Source organism: Aethalodelphis obliquidens, unplaced genomic scaffold (assembly GCF_003676395.1).
Source record: "Aethalodelphis obliquidens isolate GAN/ISIS:26980383/991018 unplaced genomic scaffold, ASM367639v1 scaffold1, whole genome shotgun sequence".
In the NCBI taxonomy this organism is placed as follows: Eukaryota; Metazoa; Chordata; class Mammalia; order Artiodactyla; family Delphinidae; genus Aethalodelphis; species Aethalodelphis obliquidens.
Window position 1 is genome coordinate 8970839 of NW_020837945.1, and position 16348 is coordinate 8987186.

A 16348-nucleotide genomic window follows, 5' to 3' on the forward strand; every position below is an offset into this window, starting at 1 on the left:
ATCGGCAGGCGGACTCTCAACCACTGCGCCACAAGGGAAGCCCCATGTAGTATTTTTTTTTTAAAAAAAAAAACAGCACTTGAGCTATCCAAAGTGGAGGGTATTTATTTGGAGAAATTCCTCTTTCCCCAAGGGCCCCCAGACTATCTCCTATTTAAAGTCAGCATTATGCTGACTTTCATATATGTTGTATGTATATAATATTATGTTGCCTCTACTTCTCTCTCCCTCTCTGAGCCATGATTTCTCAGAATTGGATGTTTACACCCTGCCATAGTCAGATTCTCCATACCACTGATTGAAAAAGGCCATTGTCTGTTCTCTTCTTGTTCTACACATCTAATACTGTCTCTTTAGCTCTCTGGGCCTCACCCCAGGTTTTAGGAGAGTGTGCGATGGGACATGGGGGAGAGAAGGCGCAGGTGTTTCTCCCAAAGTGAGAAGGCATGGGGCTTCCCTGGTGGCGCAGTGGTTGAGAGTCTGCCTGCCGATGCAGGGGACACGGGTTCGTGCCCCGGTCCGGGAAGATCCCACATGCCGCGGAGCGGCTGGGCCCGTGAGCCATGGCCACTGAGCCTGCGCGTCCGGAGCCTGTGCTCCGCAACGGGAGAGGCCACAGCAGTGACAGGCCCGCGTACCGCAAAAAAAAAAAAAAAAAAAAAAGTGAGAAGGCATGGCAAGGCTTGTACAATGCACTGCCTACCATGCTCTCCTGCTGAGAAAGTGAACTTCACGCTGCACTTCTGGACCACTGTCTGATGGCCAGGTGCATAAACCACCACCACAGATGCCACCTGTGAACTAGAGGAAATGTGGTTCCCATTGTTCTTTCTCCCCTTTAAATCCTGTAAGTATGCAACGAAGTTCAGCTTTGACTCTGCACTGAGCAAAGTCTCTGGAGGGCTGCCACCACCTTTAACGGCATTCCTGGCCACCCTCTGATCCAAGCAGCCTCCTGCTAGTGATTCAAGTAAGGATTTGTCAATATCTGAATATTCACTTTCATACATTTTCAGTATTCAAGACGTTAGGTCATGAACATCTCCTTACCTGCTTTACAGGCTGAAATGATGTCCGTAGAAGTATAATGGCATTTTCATTGTTGCAAATATAAAATACTGTCATAATTAATACCCGTGAAAGCTGTTAATGTTTTGACCTAAAATAATTAAGACCTTTCAAGTGGTTAATCAAGTAGGGACATGGGCTGAGAATTAATAAAAATATTTAGGAAAAACACATGCTTTGTGAGCCGACAGATATTTATAAGAGCATTTTTTAAGAGGGTAGAGTAAGAGATTTATATCATAATTCTATGTGGAAACAACCTGAATGTTCAACTGGTGAACTGGAACAAACCACAGAATGGAATACTATCGATAAACAGCAATAAAAAGAAATAAGCTACTGATAAATACAACAGAATGACTCTCAAATACAAAAGAGGCCAGTCTCAAAGGCTACATACTGTCCAATCACATTCACATTTATAGGACATTCCAGAAAAGATGAAACCATATGAACAGAAAGAAGATTCAGCGGTTGATAGGGTCAGGGGGTAAGGGCAGGAGATGCCTTCTGAGGGGCACGAGTGAACGTTCTGGGGTGATGGAAATGTTCTGAATCTTGACCGCAGTGGTGGTTACGTGACTACATGTGTTTATCAAAATTCATAGAACTGTATAGCCAGAACTGTATGTAAATTATACTTTAATAAGTCTGAGCACCCCAAAAGGATTTACACCGTAATTCTAATATTTGTAAAACTGTTTGTTATACTAGCCTTCATGATATTTAATACAATTCTTGAAAGCTTGTTTATTTTATTATATTCCATTTAGGCTACGTGTCTTAAGGAAAACACATTCCTGTTTGAGAGTTCTTTTGTATCTTGGAGGAGGATGAATTAAAACAGAATGCTCACTTCGCCAACTCAACATTTTATGAGGAGGGGGAAAAAACCTTTAAAACCATGTATAATATCCACAATCATTCACTTTTGAAGCAGACAAAGAATACCGCGAGTATGAAGAAGAGAAAAGACTGCTAAGGAAAAATCAGGTACTTCTCCAAAATCTTGCTCTGTCACTGGCCTCACTTAGTATCTGCACTGCAGGAGGGATCCAGCAGGAGACAGTGCTGAAGAAGCACAGCCAGACTTTAAAAAACAACCTAATAAAAACTAATAGCCTTATAGGACTTCCCTGGTGGCGCAGTGGTTAAGAATCCACCTGCCAATGCAGGGGACACAGGTTCAAGCCCTGGTCTGGGAGGATCCCACATGCCATGGAGCAACTAAGCCCGTGCGCCACAACTACTGAGCCTGCACTCTAGACCCCGCGAGCCACAACTATTGAAGCCCCCATGCCTAGAGCCCGTGCTCTGCAACAAGAGAAGCCACCGCAATGAGAAGCCCGTGCACCACAACGAAGAGTAGTCCCTGCTCGCCGCAACTAGAGAAAAGCTTGTGCACAGCAACAAAGACCCAACACAGCCAAAAATAAATAAATATCTTAAAAAATTTTAAAAATGAATAGCATTATAATAATTGATTTTTGTCTTGCCTTTTCAAAAAAAAATAAATTTATTTATTTCTATGTTATTTTCAGCTGTGTTGGGTCTTCGTTGCTGTGCACGGGCTTTCTCTAGTTGTGGCGAGCGGGGGCTACTCTTCATTGCAGTGTGCGGCCTTCTCATTGCGGTGGCTTCTCTTGTTGTGGAGCACGGGCTCTAGGCACGCGGGCTTCAGTAGCTGTGGCACGTGGGCTCAGTAGTTGTGGCTCACAGGCTCCAGAACGCAGGCTCAATAGTTGTAGCGCACGGGCTTAGTTGCTCCACGGCATGTGGGATCTTCCTGGACCAGGGCTCGAACCTGTGGCCCCTACATTGGCAGGTGGATTCTTAACCACTGCACCAGCAGGAACGTCCCATAATAACTGATTTTTAAAACAAAGTTTCAGATTTACCGATATATTTCCAAAGTTCTTCTACAATCACCTCTGCTGAGTACTCATTTAACGTCTGACCATTCCACCAACACCTGCCCTGGGCCCCTCTGGTTTCCAGCCATGTCGGCCACTCTGGGCCTGTCTCTTTTGGGGGGGGTGGGCTGGGGGAGGGCAGGTCTTCTTACCTTGGATCAGAGGAAGGTAAAGGTGGTACTGATCAAGTTCTCCACTTAAGACAGCAAAAGCCTGGCGCTTTAGCAGCATGGCTTTCTGCTCAAAACTTGAGAACAGTTTTAAAGAACTGCTCTGCATGGCTGGAATAAATAGAGCAAATAAGTTCCATTTAGTGAGAACACTACAATGAGAGGTAAGTGATGAGAAATTCCTACTATTCCTATCTTCCCTGGTGAAAGACCATGGTCTTGATTAAGGGCATGCAGTTGTTACTCAAGTATTTACATTTATAAAAGTTCTTATTTCTTTCATGATACTGAGGGATGGGGTATTTGAAGAGGATATGAGGTACAGGAAAGTACTCCTAACCAATTGTGGTCAACTTATCATTACTTTCAAAAGTATTTTCTCCGCTATAAAACTGCAAAAAAGGTAGTTGAAGGCGTTCGTGTCAATAGACTGGAAATGGGAAGGCTCATTCACGTAGTCCCGACACATTCTGCACATCACATTACACTCTGTGGCTGAAATGGCACTAAAAAAGGTTTGAGCTGGGCCTGAAATACGTGGTAAAATCTGATTATGACCAAAAGGAATCGGTCCTTTAAAGTGTGACTTATGTGCACATAACAGAAGAACTTACTCATTAAATCTTTAAACATTGTTTTCTCATGAGTCAGAAGATGGTCAATAATGGACTTCCAACTGAATATTAAAAAAAAGCAAAATTAATTAAATATGCAAAGGGTGACAGTCTGATTAAAAGCATCAAGAAAAGAACATGTCCCTTTAAGATCTATTAAAAACTGCTTTCTGAAAAGTTAGTGAAAGGGATGAATAGTTTTTATATAAGGAAACGTTAAGTGAAAGCTTTTCATTTATAACCTTAACATAGGGAATGAATAACATGGGGAATAATGAATAATTCCCAGCTCACAATAAAAGAAAACACAAATTGTCAAGGTACCTTGGCTTTCACAAGGGTTGCCCTTAAATGTGTTCCCACAGATGATGTCCATACACTTGTGTTAATGGAAAGAATGGGGGTTGTGAAGACAAACACCACTTGTTCTCAACGGGTTCCCCACAGTGCAACAGGATTACAGCCATGGCCGCTGGTGGTGGCTGGGCAAACCCTCAGCCCACATAAAGAAGCTGACCAGTCTCCACCGTCTCCCCCTGCCATTAATGAAGACCTGTTCAGTCAAGCCAGGGGCAGAGTTACGGGTGGTTCTGTTGACCTCCAAGAAAAAGGCACAGCTAGTTCATCCTGTGCCTGCGATGCCACGGATCTCCACTGCCCGCGCAGAGCCTGGCCAGCCTCAAGGTCTCAGTGAGGAATCGGGGAGTGTAAGCCGAAGAGTGGGATAAGGACACCGCAGTGTCACCATGGAGCCCCGTCATCTTAATGCTGGTCAAGCATTTTGTGATTACAAGATAAAGTAGTACTAGACCAAGTACCACTGGAACCCCATGCAATGCTCTTTAGGAAAAATGTGCTCTCGTACTTGAAATTCTTCTCCTGATTAAAAAAAGCCACCTTTGTAGTTTTTAGAAGACTTAATTCTGTTCCCAGAAATACAGTTAACCTGTGAGTGGTGTCCTATGATTTGGGTTGATGCTAGCTGTGCTTCCATTTCAGGAATGAGAATTAATTACAGAAACCCAAACACTTTTCCACTTGAAGATTCAGGGCACGTTTTTTTTTAATCAGGACAGCATTTCTTACTGCACACAAGAAGTGTCCATCTGGAAGAAGGCCGGGTCCAAGAATAATTCCAGGACTTCTTTTTTCCAGGCTCGTTTCGTGTAGGCATAACCGCTTAGAGAGCTCAGCAGCTGGGCGCCAGCCCGGAAGCTGGGGGCATTGTAGGCACTGAAAGGGGTGGGAAGGGGAGAGGGCCAAGGTCAGAGATGGTGCAAGGAACCCCGCTGGACACATTTCCCATAAGCTACCTTTCCACACGTGGGTGGTATACAATGGAAAAGGTGGCGTTACCTGTGATTACGTAAGTAAGGAAAAACATAGTAGAGCAAACGTGAGATCAACGGCACCGCTCTCTCCTTCTCATCACTTCGATAAACCATGTCCAGGAGGGATGCCAGAACCTAGAAGAAGAGGACCGCCAGAAAACAGAAATCTCCTAAAGCAGGCGGCAATACAAAATTCAGTCCTCGGGGTATACACAGCCTAACAAGAAAACTCCACGGGGCAGCTTGAGGCCAATTCTGGCTTATGAACTCACCCGGGACGGTGCAGCCCGTGCGCCCTGGCCCCTGAGAATGAACGCCCTCACAAAGCCTCACTTCTGTAGGGGGATGACAAGCCAGATGCGTATGTACCTCTGCCAGGAGGGAGAGGGCTTGCACGCTGTACACCGAAGGGGCAGACGCAGGCACCATTGCTGAAGCGGGGGCAGCAGCATCTGCTGAAAGAGGCATGTGTGTTTTAATCAGGACAATAGGTCACCATTTATGCCCCCAAAGCATCAGATGAACTTGAGTCATGAGCTCCCGCCTTTCACACTGACTCTGTACGTACGTACATGTTACGTATTCTTCTCTGCTAACGTGTTCAACTTCAGCAACTAAGAATCTGGGTATTTTGATCAAATAAATCAGCACCAACTCACTGTCTTCCTCCCTGCTTCTATTCTCATCACCATTTTTGGAGCTTCAACAACCCCCTGGATGACCCCTCTAACACCCTGGCCTCCGAGCCCCTTCGTCTTTTCTTTTCCAGCAAGCTTTTATTTTGTTCCAGCTCAGCCAGCCACTGTCACCATCGTACCCTTGACCTCATGAATTTCCAAAGTCTCCATTTGCAGCGCCCTACAGTGACCACATCTTACCTTTCCTGCTCACTTACTCCTGGAATGCTGCTCTGACAATTTCCTGAAACCTTGCACAAGCCTCCAACCCCCTGAGTTCACGTCCTTAACTACCTATCAATCCCCCCAGGTCTTCGCTTCTCTATCTCCCCACCCACACCTGTGGTCTATCGTCCACCTTGCAAACATCCGTCACTTTTTTGCTTCTCTCTCTCTGAAGCACTCACCTCGAAAAATGCAAAGCTGGCTAAACCCAATGATTGCCTATGCAGCTCTATGCAGCTAAATGCTCTGGAGAAAAACAGACTACTCTGAAACAGATCTCACTTTACTTCATGACTGTGCAACTCAAAAATGACCTGATGCTCTTAGATAACCCTCCCCCATGTCCCTCAGCGCTGTGCTGGCTTTCCCAGTCTCCAACGTAGTTCTTTCACCTCCTCCCTCCATAACCATCGATACCTGTCCCTCCTCAGCTGGTAACCTCATCTCATATTTCATTTAGAAAATTAATGTAAACAAACAGAAACGCCCTCAGTTGGGCCCCTATGTGTTATTAACCTGGAACATTTATATCCGTGTTCTCTGCCTTGTCTCTGGTTTTGTTTTTTTTTTCTTTTTGCGGTACACGGGCCTCTCACTGTTGTGGCCTCTCCCGTTGCGGAGCACAGGCTCCGGACGTGCAGGTTCAGCAGCCATGGCTCACGGGCCCAGCCGCTCTGCGGCACGTGGGATCCTCCCGGACTGGGGCACGAACCCGTGTCCCCTGCATCGGCAGGCGGACTGCCAACGACTGCGCCACCAGGGAAGCCCTGGCAGGCGGATTCTTAACCACTGCGCCACCGAGGAAGTCCCATGACTTTGGTTTTTGGTTTAAACAATTGATTGAGGTGGAAAAGTCTGAAGGAAGAACATTCTGGAGAGGGAGATGGAGCTTGGGTTTGCATGTGTTACATTTGAGATGTCTGGGAAGGAATCAGAAAAGGTCAGCAGTGTAGGAGGAAAAACCAAGAGAACATGGAGTCGTGGAAACTATGAGAAGAGAGTGTTTCCAGAAGCACTTTCCAGAAGCACAGTGTTTCCGGAAATACTCCAGAGAGTGTTTCCTGTGCTCGGCAATGGGAGAGGCCACAACAGTGAGAGGCCCACGTACCGCAAAAAAAAAAAAAAAAAAAAAGAATCCACCTGCCAACGCAGTGCTCGAGCCCTGGTCCGGGAAGATCCCACATGCCATGGAGCAACTAAGCCCGTGCGCCACAACTACTGAGCCTGCGCTCTAGAGCCCGCGAACCACAACGACTGAGCCCGCGAGCCACAACTACTGAAGCCCGTGCACCCAGAACCCGTGCTCCACAACAGGAGAAGCCACCGCAATGAGAAGCCTGCGCACCGCAACGAAAAGTAGCCCCCGCTCGCCCGCAACTAGAGAAAGCCCGTGTGCAGCAATGAAGACCCAACGCAGCCAAAAGTAAATAAAACAAACAAAGAACCAAACAACAAAAACCCCAAAGTCATCCTTGTTTGTCTTTTTTTTCTTTAAACTACCACTTCCAATCCATCGGCAAGTTCTGTTGACGCTGCACTCACACCAGTCCACCTTTCTCTAGAGCCCACGCCTCTAAGCCAACATCTTCTCTTGCCCAAAGCACCATGAGATGCTTTTAACTGAACTCCCAGGTTCTGTTCTCGGTTGCTGCAGCCCACATCGCTCCCGGCAGCCAAACTGATGTTTTCTGAAAACTCAATAAGATCCTGTCATTGCTCCAAACCCTTTAATGGTTTCCCACAGCAAGTGGGCTGATGGCCAAGCTCTTAAGTGTGCTCTGCATCAAGCCGGACAACCTTCCACCCCCGCTCTCGCCCTGACCTTGCATGACCACACATTAGGCTCCAGCCAAGCTGATCTTCAGGTTTCCTGGGCCTGGCCCACTCCCACCTCAAGGACTCGCCATCCCCTCTGGGCAGCGCCTTCCCAGATCTCTGCATGGCTGCCCCAGCACAACTGACACTTCCTTGGGGACATGTTCTGCAACATCTGAAGTGGCCCCCAGCCCCACTCCCATTAAAAAAAAAAAACCACTTTCATTTTGGAGTAACTTTGGATTTCCAGAAGAGTTGAAAGATACCTTTGTTAATTTACTTTGGACCATCACCTTCCGTATCCCCCCCCAACGAGAGCAGAGGCCCTGCTCATTTTGTTTCCTGCTGCATCACCAGCATCTAGAACACAGTGCATGGCACACGCCGGACGCAAACGTACAGGAAGGACCCTGCACGTACACTGCACACAGAAGAACTCTAAGTGGAGAAACACATCATTTGAAGCCTCATTCTGTTTCATGATTTAGACGGCCAGTATGCATACTTAGTTTGTTCAAGACTGAAACAAAGCATAGTGTAGGATCCAAAGAGTCTTTTGGTACTCTATAATTTGCTAATTAAGTCTTACTGAGAAGCCCCCAAATCACCTCCAGCTTTGGAATTCTATGCTTTTTTTTCTTTTCTTTTCTTTCTTTCTTTCTTTCTTTCTTTTTTAAAATAAACATCAGGTAATCATTTTACTACAGTACTGTCTTGAGGTTAAATTTAATTACTGCACAAAAGCCAGGCTCAGCTGCACTGGTGGTGGAGAAGCAGTTTAATCCCTATATCAGTACCTACGTCGGGAATAACTGAGGGCAGATGAGGCAAGGAGTTGCACGAGCTCTTTCCCTAGAACCACAACTATAATCATAACCGCAGCCTGAGAAACCGTAATTGTTGGTTTACATTAGTAAATGATAGCACACTAGTTATAGGATCTTCATTACAGAGTAAAGTATAATTATTTTCTTATGTAAACCACAAAACTAGCTGTCAAACAAATATGGCAGAAGGAATGGAGGGGGTACTACGGCCTGTCTAACACCATCCTTCCTCCTCCTGCAAGAGAAGCCTCTCTTGGGTGGGAGCCCATTTCTCGGAGCTCCAGCGCACCAGCCTTTCTTCTCCTCCTCTGGGTCAGCCACAGGCCCAGAACAGCCAACCGGAATCTTTGCGTGAGACTTGATGAACTTCATCTGAACACCTAGCTCCCGCTCTGACTAAAACCAGATGTAGACGCTTGGGCTTTTCCTGTACATGAGCCAGAAAGTTTTGTGCTGCTGTATTTCTACACGCCTGAAGTGGGTTTCGTTTACTTGCAAGAGAAAAGAGCCCAGACTTCTTGACACACCTTCCTTTGTATATTAAAAACCACAAATTCAGCTTTGCTTCTGCTGATATAACTACCGCTAACAATAATGACAGAGGTCATAAAGTATGACAGAACTAGCAGCTTTTGAACACTGACCTTGTGGTGGGCACTGCGCTATGTAGTTCCGACTGAGAACTTAGATGTAATTTTTTTGCTCGTGTTAATAAAACTGAGACCAGGGCTTCCCTGGTGGCGCAGTGGTTGAGAGTCCGCCTGCCGATGCAGGGGACACGGGTTCATGCCCCGGTCCGGGAAGATCCCACATGCCGCGGAGCGACTGGGCCCGTGAGCCATGGCCTCCGGGCCTGCGCGTCCGGAGCCTGTGCTCCACAATGGGAGAGGCCACAACAGTGAGAGGCCCACATACCAGAAAAAAAAAAAAAAAAAAACTGAGACCAAACTGATTTTCTTGTCCAGTGTTGAGCGACACTGGGACTGGGCATACTTTCCTGTCTGTGTTAAATCATACTGAGAGCTTGCAAAAATAATTACTTGCTCTAGGATATGCCTAATTCTGAAAGAAAAACTCAACCAACTAAAGTGGCTCACTTATCAAAACGAGCAGCATCTCGTCAACATCCACTTCTGGACCCTCGCCTAGTGCTGTGCCCACCAATGCAAAGGTATCTTATTACTAACTCTGCCCCAGGCCCCACCCGGAAATATCTGCCACAAACAAGTCAGCCAAGGCCCTACAACCTTATAAATATCCTCCCCAAACCTCCCCTAGAGTTGAGACACCCCCATGACCCAGCCAAGTTTCTCCCTCACTGCAGCAGGTCTAGTAACCTGAGATTTGCTTGATGATACATTCGTCCGGCGGTCTTTAGGGCACCGGCAATCGACAATCTACCCTGTTGCATTTAATTCAGACTCCTCAGGAGTATCTGGCTGATCAGTGGTCCTCCGAGTAAACAGATGAGTCTCCTTTGAGTCTCCAGACCATTTTCCTAGGAAGCTGTAACTGACTATAAGGCTGGGCTGGGCCTACTCTGTGTGGCCTCCATGATAGAATCGTCACCACTCAGGCAATGACCAAACACGAGGGTCATCGAGAGGCAGGGGTGTATTGGCCAGAAATGAAATACAACATCAACTGCCTGACGATAGTGAGCTGGTTTACTAAGTTTTCTTTCCACGGCTCCACAAAAAGAAAAACATACATTCTCCTCTTCTTTATCCCACACAGATTTCTATCACTGAGTCTGTGCAAATTATCTTGGGAAGTTACTTTCTTGGACCCCCATCTCGGCTCAGTGAGGGCTTAACACGGTAGCATGGGCCACTCGGGACCCTTCCAACGGAATCCTATTGTTCAGTATACATACAACGTATGTTGTAAGAAGTAAAGCCAGTTTACTTTTAAGGCAAAACTAGACCCACTAGCTGGCATTGGGCATTCCTTTTTTTTTTTTTGTGGTACGCGGGCCTCTCACTGTTGCCTCTCCCATTGTGGAGCACAGGCTCCGGATGCGCAGGCTCAGCGGCCATGGCTCACGGGCCCAGCTGCTCCGCGGTATGTGGGATCTTCCCGGACCGGGGCACGAACCCGTGTCCCCTGCATCGGCAGGCGGACTCTCAACCACTGCGCCACCAGGGAAGCCCTGGGCATTACATTTTGACCCTTCTACACCTACCGTGCAAATCTTCCTCCTCATCAGATTCTTCTAGAGAGATCTGAGGCTGAGCCTTCACTTCCAGGTTTCTGCTCAGCCAGCTGGTTTGTTCCAAGGAAGAGCCAGCAATGTTCCCGACAGCTTCTAGAATTTTTTGAGTGACTTCCTGAGAGTAGTCAGGAGAAAGAGGAAAGGAAGTTAGTTAAGGAAAAGAATCTTAAGTGCCTAAAATAGCACCATCCGATATAAATATAATGCAAGCTGCAGCTGTGAACCACGCAGGTAATACCAAGTTTTCTAGGAGCTACATTAAAAGAAGAAACAAGTTCATAATCTTTAACACAATATATCCAACAGAGTATCAACATATAATCAATATAAAATTGTTAGCGAGGTTACGCATTCTTTGTTAAGTCTTTGAAATCTGCTGTGTGTTTAGTTACAGCACATTCACTTCAGACAAGCCACATTTCAAGGGCTCAACAGACACTCGTGGCTCAGGCTACTCTCTGACCAACTTGAGTAAAACAGAGACATAGGAAGTCACAGCGGCACGACACGTTTGGCAGATTAGATTTCCAGTTTCTTTAGGACCATGGATTCTTGCTAGAAATGCATCTTTGAATAATAAAGGAAACAAAACTGCATACATTAAATTGACTCGAGGGTGAAGTGAGGAGTCATTGGTATCAGGAGTTCCATGAGGAATGGATTTGGTCAAGTAGCTGGGACAGAGGTAGAAACACTGAGTGGGTATCATCGAGCGTTGCCAGCTAAGAGGGGCTGTACGTCCCTGACATCTGAGAACTGAACAGTCCTGACGTCCACTACGAGCCCAGCAGCTGTGTTCGGGCATGAAGCAAGAGAACGTCTGCCTGCCGGTGGCAAGGGGGGTGCACCCGTGGGAACTGTCCGCGGTGCACCTGGGCAGAGGTGTGGGGTGGATGACGGCGGTAAGGAAGGTCAAGAATAGACGGATGGACCTGGGGATGATCACACTGAGTGAAGTAAGTCAGAGAAAGACAAATACCGTTTGCTATCACTTCTATGTGGAATCTAAAATATGACACAAATGAACTTAACTACGAAATAGAAACAGACTCACAGACGTAGAGAACAGACTTGTGGTTGCCAAGGTGGGTGGGGTGGGGGAGGGATGGAGTGGGAGTTTGGGATTAGCAGATGCAAAGTATTACATATACAGGATGGATAAACAACAAGGACCTGCTGTAGAGCACAGGGAGCTGTATTCAACATCCTGGGATAAACCAGAATGGAAAAGAATATGAAAAAGGATATATATATATGTGTATAACTGAGTCACTCTGCTGTACAGCAGAACTTAACACTATAAATCAACTCTACTTCAATAAAATAAATTCTTAAAAGCAGATCAAGAAAAGGGGTCGAGGACTTAGAAGAGCTCCCATTTCAAGCGCAGTGAATGGATGGGAAAGAAGTTGGGGTGCCTGGAAACAGCAGGAAGGAGTCAGTGTCAGGGAGGCTGGGACATCCTGGGGTGGAAGCAGAGGCCACCTGGCCCTCTGACGAACAGGAGCAGAGCGAGCCGCACCAGCGGCGGTAGTGCCTGTGGCTACCGTCCGGCCGATGGACTGGAAACGGAGGGGCCGCGGCAGGCAACAGCCCATGGGAGGGGGAGGGCTTCCAGGTGAGTGCAGGAGGTGCCACCCAAGGGCTGGGCTGCAGCACTTGCCCTTGGGTGATGCTTTCTTCTCTACCGGTTGAGTCAGAGGAGTCACTGTGCTTTACGCAGAACTCTAGTGCCTCAGAGTCAGGAACCGGACAGACATTTCACAAACACCAGGGATCACAGCAATTAGCAGTAACATCACCAAAGCCATAAACTACACAACCCAGTTTAAAGGCTTTGGCTCAAAAAGCTCCTCACTCAAGGATTATAATGGTTGCAAAATAGTGACTTTTCTAACTCCTTCATTACTTCTATGTATTATTATTATTATATTTATTTATTTATTTATTCAATACGCGGGCCTCTCACTGTTGTGGCCTCTCCCGTTGCGGAGCACAGGCTCCGGACGCGCAGGCTCAGCGGCCATGGCTCATGGGCCCAGCCGCTCCGCGGCATGTGGGATCTTCCCGGACCGGGGCACGAACCTGTGTCCCCGGCATCGGCGGGCAGACTCTCAACCACTGCGCCACCAGGGAAGCCCCATCTATGTATTATTGATAGTTGGCATTCTACTCAAAGGAGAAGATTTTCCTTCTCCTATGGGTGAGTTTTACTTTGTTTTTCAGTGTTTCTGAAATTTCCTGTGGGTCTATATTGCTTTAAAAAGACGGGGGAAGGTTCTAAGGAAAGGAATCAGTGCATAAAGATAGACTTATTGTTCCAATCATGCTGCAGAGTAAGTCCGCATACATCTGTGGACAGCGGGAAGCGAGAGGGTGCCTTGTAAACTGCACGGTCGACGGGTCAAGTCTAACACGAGAACCTTCATCAGGAGATTGTACAGAGTCCTCTAAAGACAGTAACGGAGGGAATCAGACGCGGGAACAAATGCAAATCTAAGATCTGGTTCTGCCCAATGTTTACTCTCTCCAGCGAGAGCCTCTAAAGGTGGGCGACACTCCTGGGACAGTAACGGCCTGCCAGACTTGCACATACAGACCTGCAGATCTTTTTGATCCTTCTTGCTCTCCAGGTTGGGAGTTCTTGTTACAAAGTCGTTCAGCATGCTGTTGAGAGACAATCAGCTTCAGACCGAGAACGCTGCAGAAATAAAAACATGTTCCCGAAGAAAAACACGGTGACGTGAGTGCAGGGACACGGTACCTGAGAAGCAGAAAATAACCAGGGGGAGCGAGATTCAACTGCACGGACTCCTTTAACACACCCAACAGCGAAGGGAAGTTTGCTTGCAAGGCTGTTGCTGGGAGCCTATTTAAAAAAAAGAAAGAAAGAAAAAATATCCAACCCTGAACAGGTCAAAACAAAATGTTACTTATAAGCACATTTTAGATCCGGGTGGTTGGAAAGCACAGGAAGATGGCATATCCGCCTGACCTGTTTGCTCTTTTTTAAATTACAATACACACAAGCTAAATTTTGGTATTCTGCCAAGAACTTGGAGTTTGGAGAGCTGCAACCCTGCTGACAGGTCAGATGCCCCTGGTTTCCTCGTCTATAACGTGAAAGCCTGGAACTAGAGGACTGTCTGATCTCTGGGCCTGTCTGGCTCTACCATTCAGCCTCTCTGACGTCGCTGGAAACACAGAGTCAACCATCAGAAGGTCACAGAGGGCAAGGTCAGGCCTCAGGAAAACAAGGACTCGGATTATGGCTACGGAGTGAGGCTGCACAGCACAAAAGGCAGAGCTCGGCCGCAGCCAGAGGGCCCCAGGTTCAAGTCCTCGTCCCTGACTTACTGCCTCCTGACTGACCTGGGCAGGGCCTCCTCCGTAAAAGGAGGCCGCAGCTCCTGCAGCTGCTGGGAAGGCTCAGATATCACTTAGGCCCCTGCAACAGGCGCTTGCTAGTGATATAATTCACATTAGTTACCACGAGAAGGGACCAGCTCATCTTTACCTCCTGCAGGAAAGAAGTACAGGGATGCTTGTGGTGCAGGATGAACAGCTGGTCTGAGCTCAACCCTAGACCCAGGGACTCCTGGGACCATGACCCTTCTTGCCACCTCAGGGTACAGTGAGCCGGAATAACCATGGAACATGAACCTGTTAACCGGGGAGCTTGCAGCTGGTGGTCAGATGTGAACCCCCTGAGATACATGAGAATACTGAGGCTTCCTTGAGACGGCGCTACACTCCCTTCACCCTCCTTACTGCAGCCGAGAACACCCCACACGATGGAGGGGTCCGGGAGCCGCACCCGGGACCTGCCATAAGATATGCACGAGGCCCAGCACAGCGTCCTTTCTACCCGTGGAGAAACACCTGGGGGACTCCTATAGCTTAGACCACTGCATGCGGACATTCAGCACAGTAAACCCACGCAGAAGCCATCCAGCAGAAAACATGGCAAAGCATTGAGGACAGCACCAAAAATAACCCCTTCTCCTTTTTCTAAAAAAGGTCCTTAAAATCCCCCCTCCTTTTTTGGTATCAGTTTAACGCAAACTGGTTCTTCTAAAGTTTACCAGGCCTCACATAAAGCTTTGCTGACGTAAGTATTTAAGCTACAGCACCCAGACTTTAAAATGTCAGATTTGATCCCTGCAGAAAGAAAAAGTAAAAGCATCAGGGTATTCCCATGCCTCGAGAGGAAATAAGGGCACCATTCAGATACTTTCTGAACTCAGCCTCCAGTAATCAAGAAACACAATGCGGGGGGTGGCAGGGAGGGATAAACGAGGAGTTTGGGATCAAAATGTACACACTATTATATATTAAATAGATAAACAGGGACTTCCCTGGTGGTCCAGTGGTAAAGAATCCGCCTTACAATGCAGGGAACGTGGGTTCGATCCCTGGTTAGGGAACTAAGATCGCACATGCCGCAGGGCAACTAAGCCCGAGCGCTGCAACTACTGAGCTTGCACGTCTCAACTAGAGAGCCTGTGTGCCGCAAACTACAGAGCCCATGCGCTCTGGAACCCTCGCACCACAACTACAGAGCCCACGTGCCCTGGAGCCTGCGTACCACAACTAGAGAGAGAAAGCCTGCACGCCCCAACGAAAGATGCCATGTGCCGCAACTAAGACCCGACACAGCCAAAAATAAATTAAATAAATAAATAAATAATAAGGGACTTCCCTGGTGGCACAATGGTTAAGAATCCTCCTGCCAATGCACAGGACACGGGTTCGAGCCCTGGTCTGGGAAGATCCCACATGCCGCGGAGCAACTAAGCCCGTGTGCCACAACTACTGAGCCTGTGCTCTAGAGCCTGCGAGCCACAACTACTGAGCCCTCGAGCCACAACTACTGAAGCCCACGCGCCGCAATTAAGAGTAGCACCCGCTCGCTGCAACTAGAGAAAGCCTGCGTGCAGCAACGAAGACCCAACGCAGCCAAAATTAATTAATTAATTTAAAAATAAATAAACCTTAAAAAAATAAACAATAGCACTGGGAACTATATTCAATATTTTATAATAACCTATAGTTATTTCCTATAGTGGAAAAGTATCTGAAAAAGAATATATATATATATATATATATATTCCTATATATATAGGAATCATTTTGCTGTACACCTGAAACTAACAACATTGTAAATCAATGATACTTCAGTTAAAAGAAAAAATGGAAATACAATCAGAGGAATTATTTATAATCATTGCAATAGCATCTATAATTGAGAAACGTCTTTGAGGGGCTGCATTACCTTTGGATGAAAGCATAGCAAAACTGCAACACAGGGACATCCACGAGGGGCGATTTCTGAAAATTAAAGCAAAGCTAATTACTCCAAGTTGGTAGGAAATAAGGCTAAAAAAGAATTCAAATACAGAAATGAAACAGATTCTATATCCTAACAAAGCAAATGTTTGCAGCTAGAGTCTTTCAAATATAATAGAAAGTATCCCCCAAGTGAAACAAAAA

General features: G+C 46.8%; 1 protein-coding gene across 4 annotated transcripts in view; it reads right to left on the bottom strand.

Annotated features, from left to right (window-relative positions):
• Positions 1-16348, bottom strand: part of DOP1B (DOP1 leucine zipper like protein B) — a 109635-nt gene that overhangs the window by 11137 nt on the left and 82150 nt on the right. For 3 of the 4 annotated variants that reach the window (XR_003431575.1, XM_027100518.1, XM_027100537.1), the window contains 9 exons: positions 16131-16186; positions 13620-13724; positions 13456-13522; positions 10826-10970; positions 5466-5551; positions 5122-5231; positions 4852-4998; positions 3766-3827; positions 3134-3262 (listed from right to left, as the gene is read on the bottom strand). Coding sequence is in view for 3 of the 4 variants with exons in the window: in XM_027100518.1 (XP_026956319.1) it covers positions 3134-3262; positions 3766-3827; positions 4852-4998; positions 5122-5231; positions 5466-5551; positions 10826-10970; positions 13456-13522; positions 13620-13724; positions 16131-16186 (907 nt within the window). In the remaining variant the exon portion in view is untranslated. The remainder of the gene's footprint in view (positions 1-3133; positions 3263-3765; positions 3828-4851; positions 4999-5121; positions 5232-5465; positions 5552-10825; positions 10971-13455; positions 13523-13619; positions 13725-16130; positions 16187-16348) is intronic. The other variant, XM_027100529.1, reaches the window with a different exon arrangement.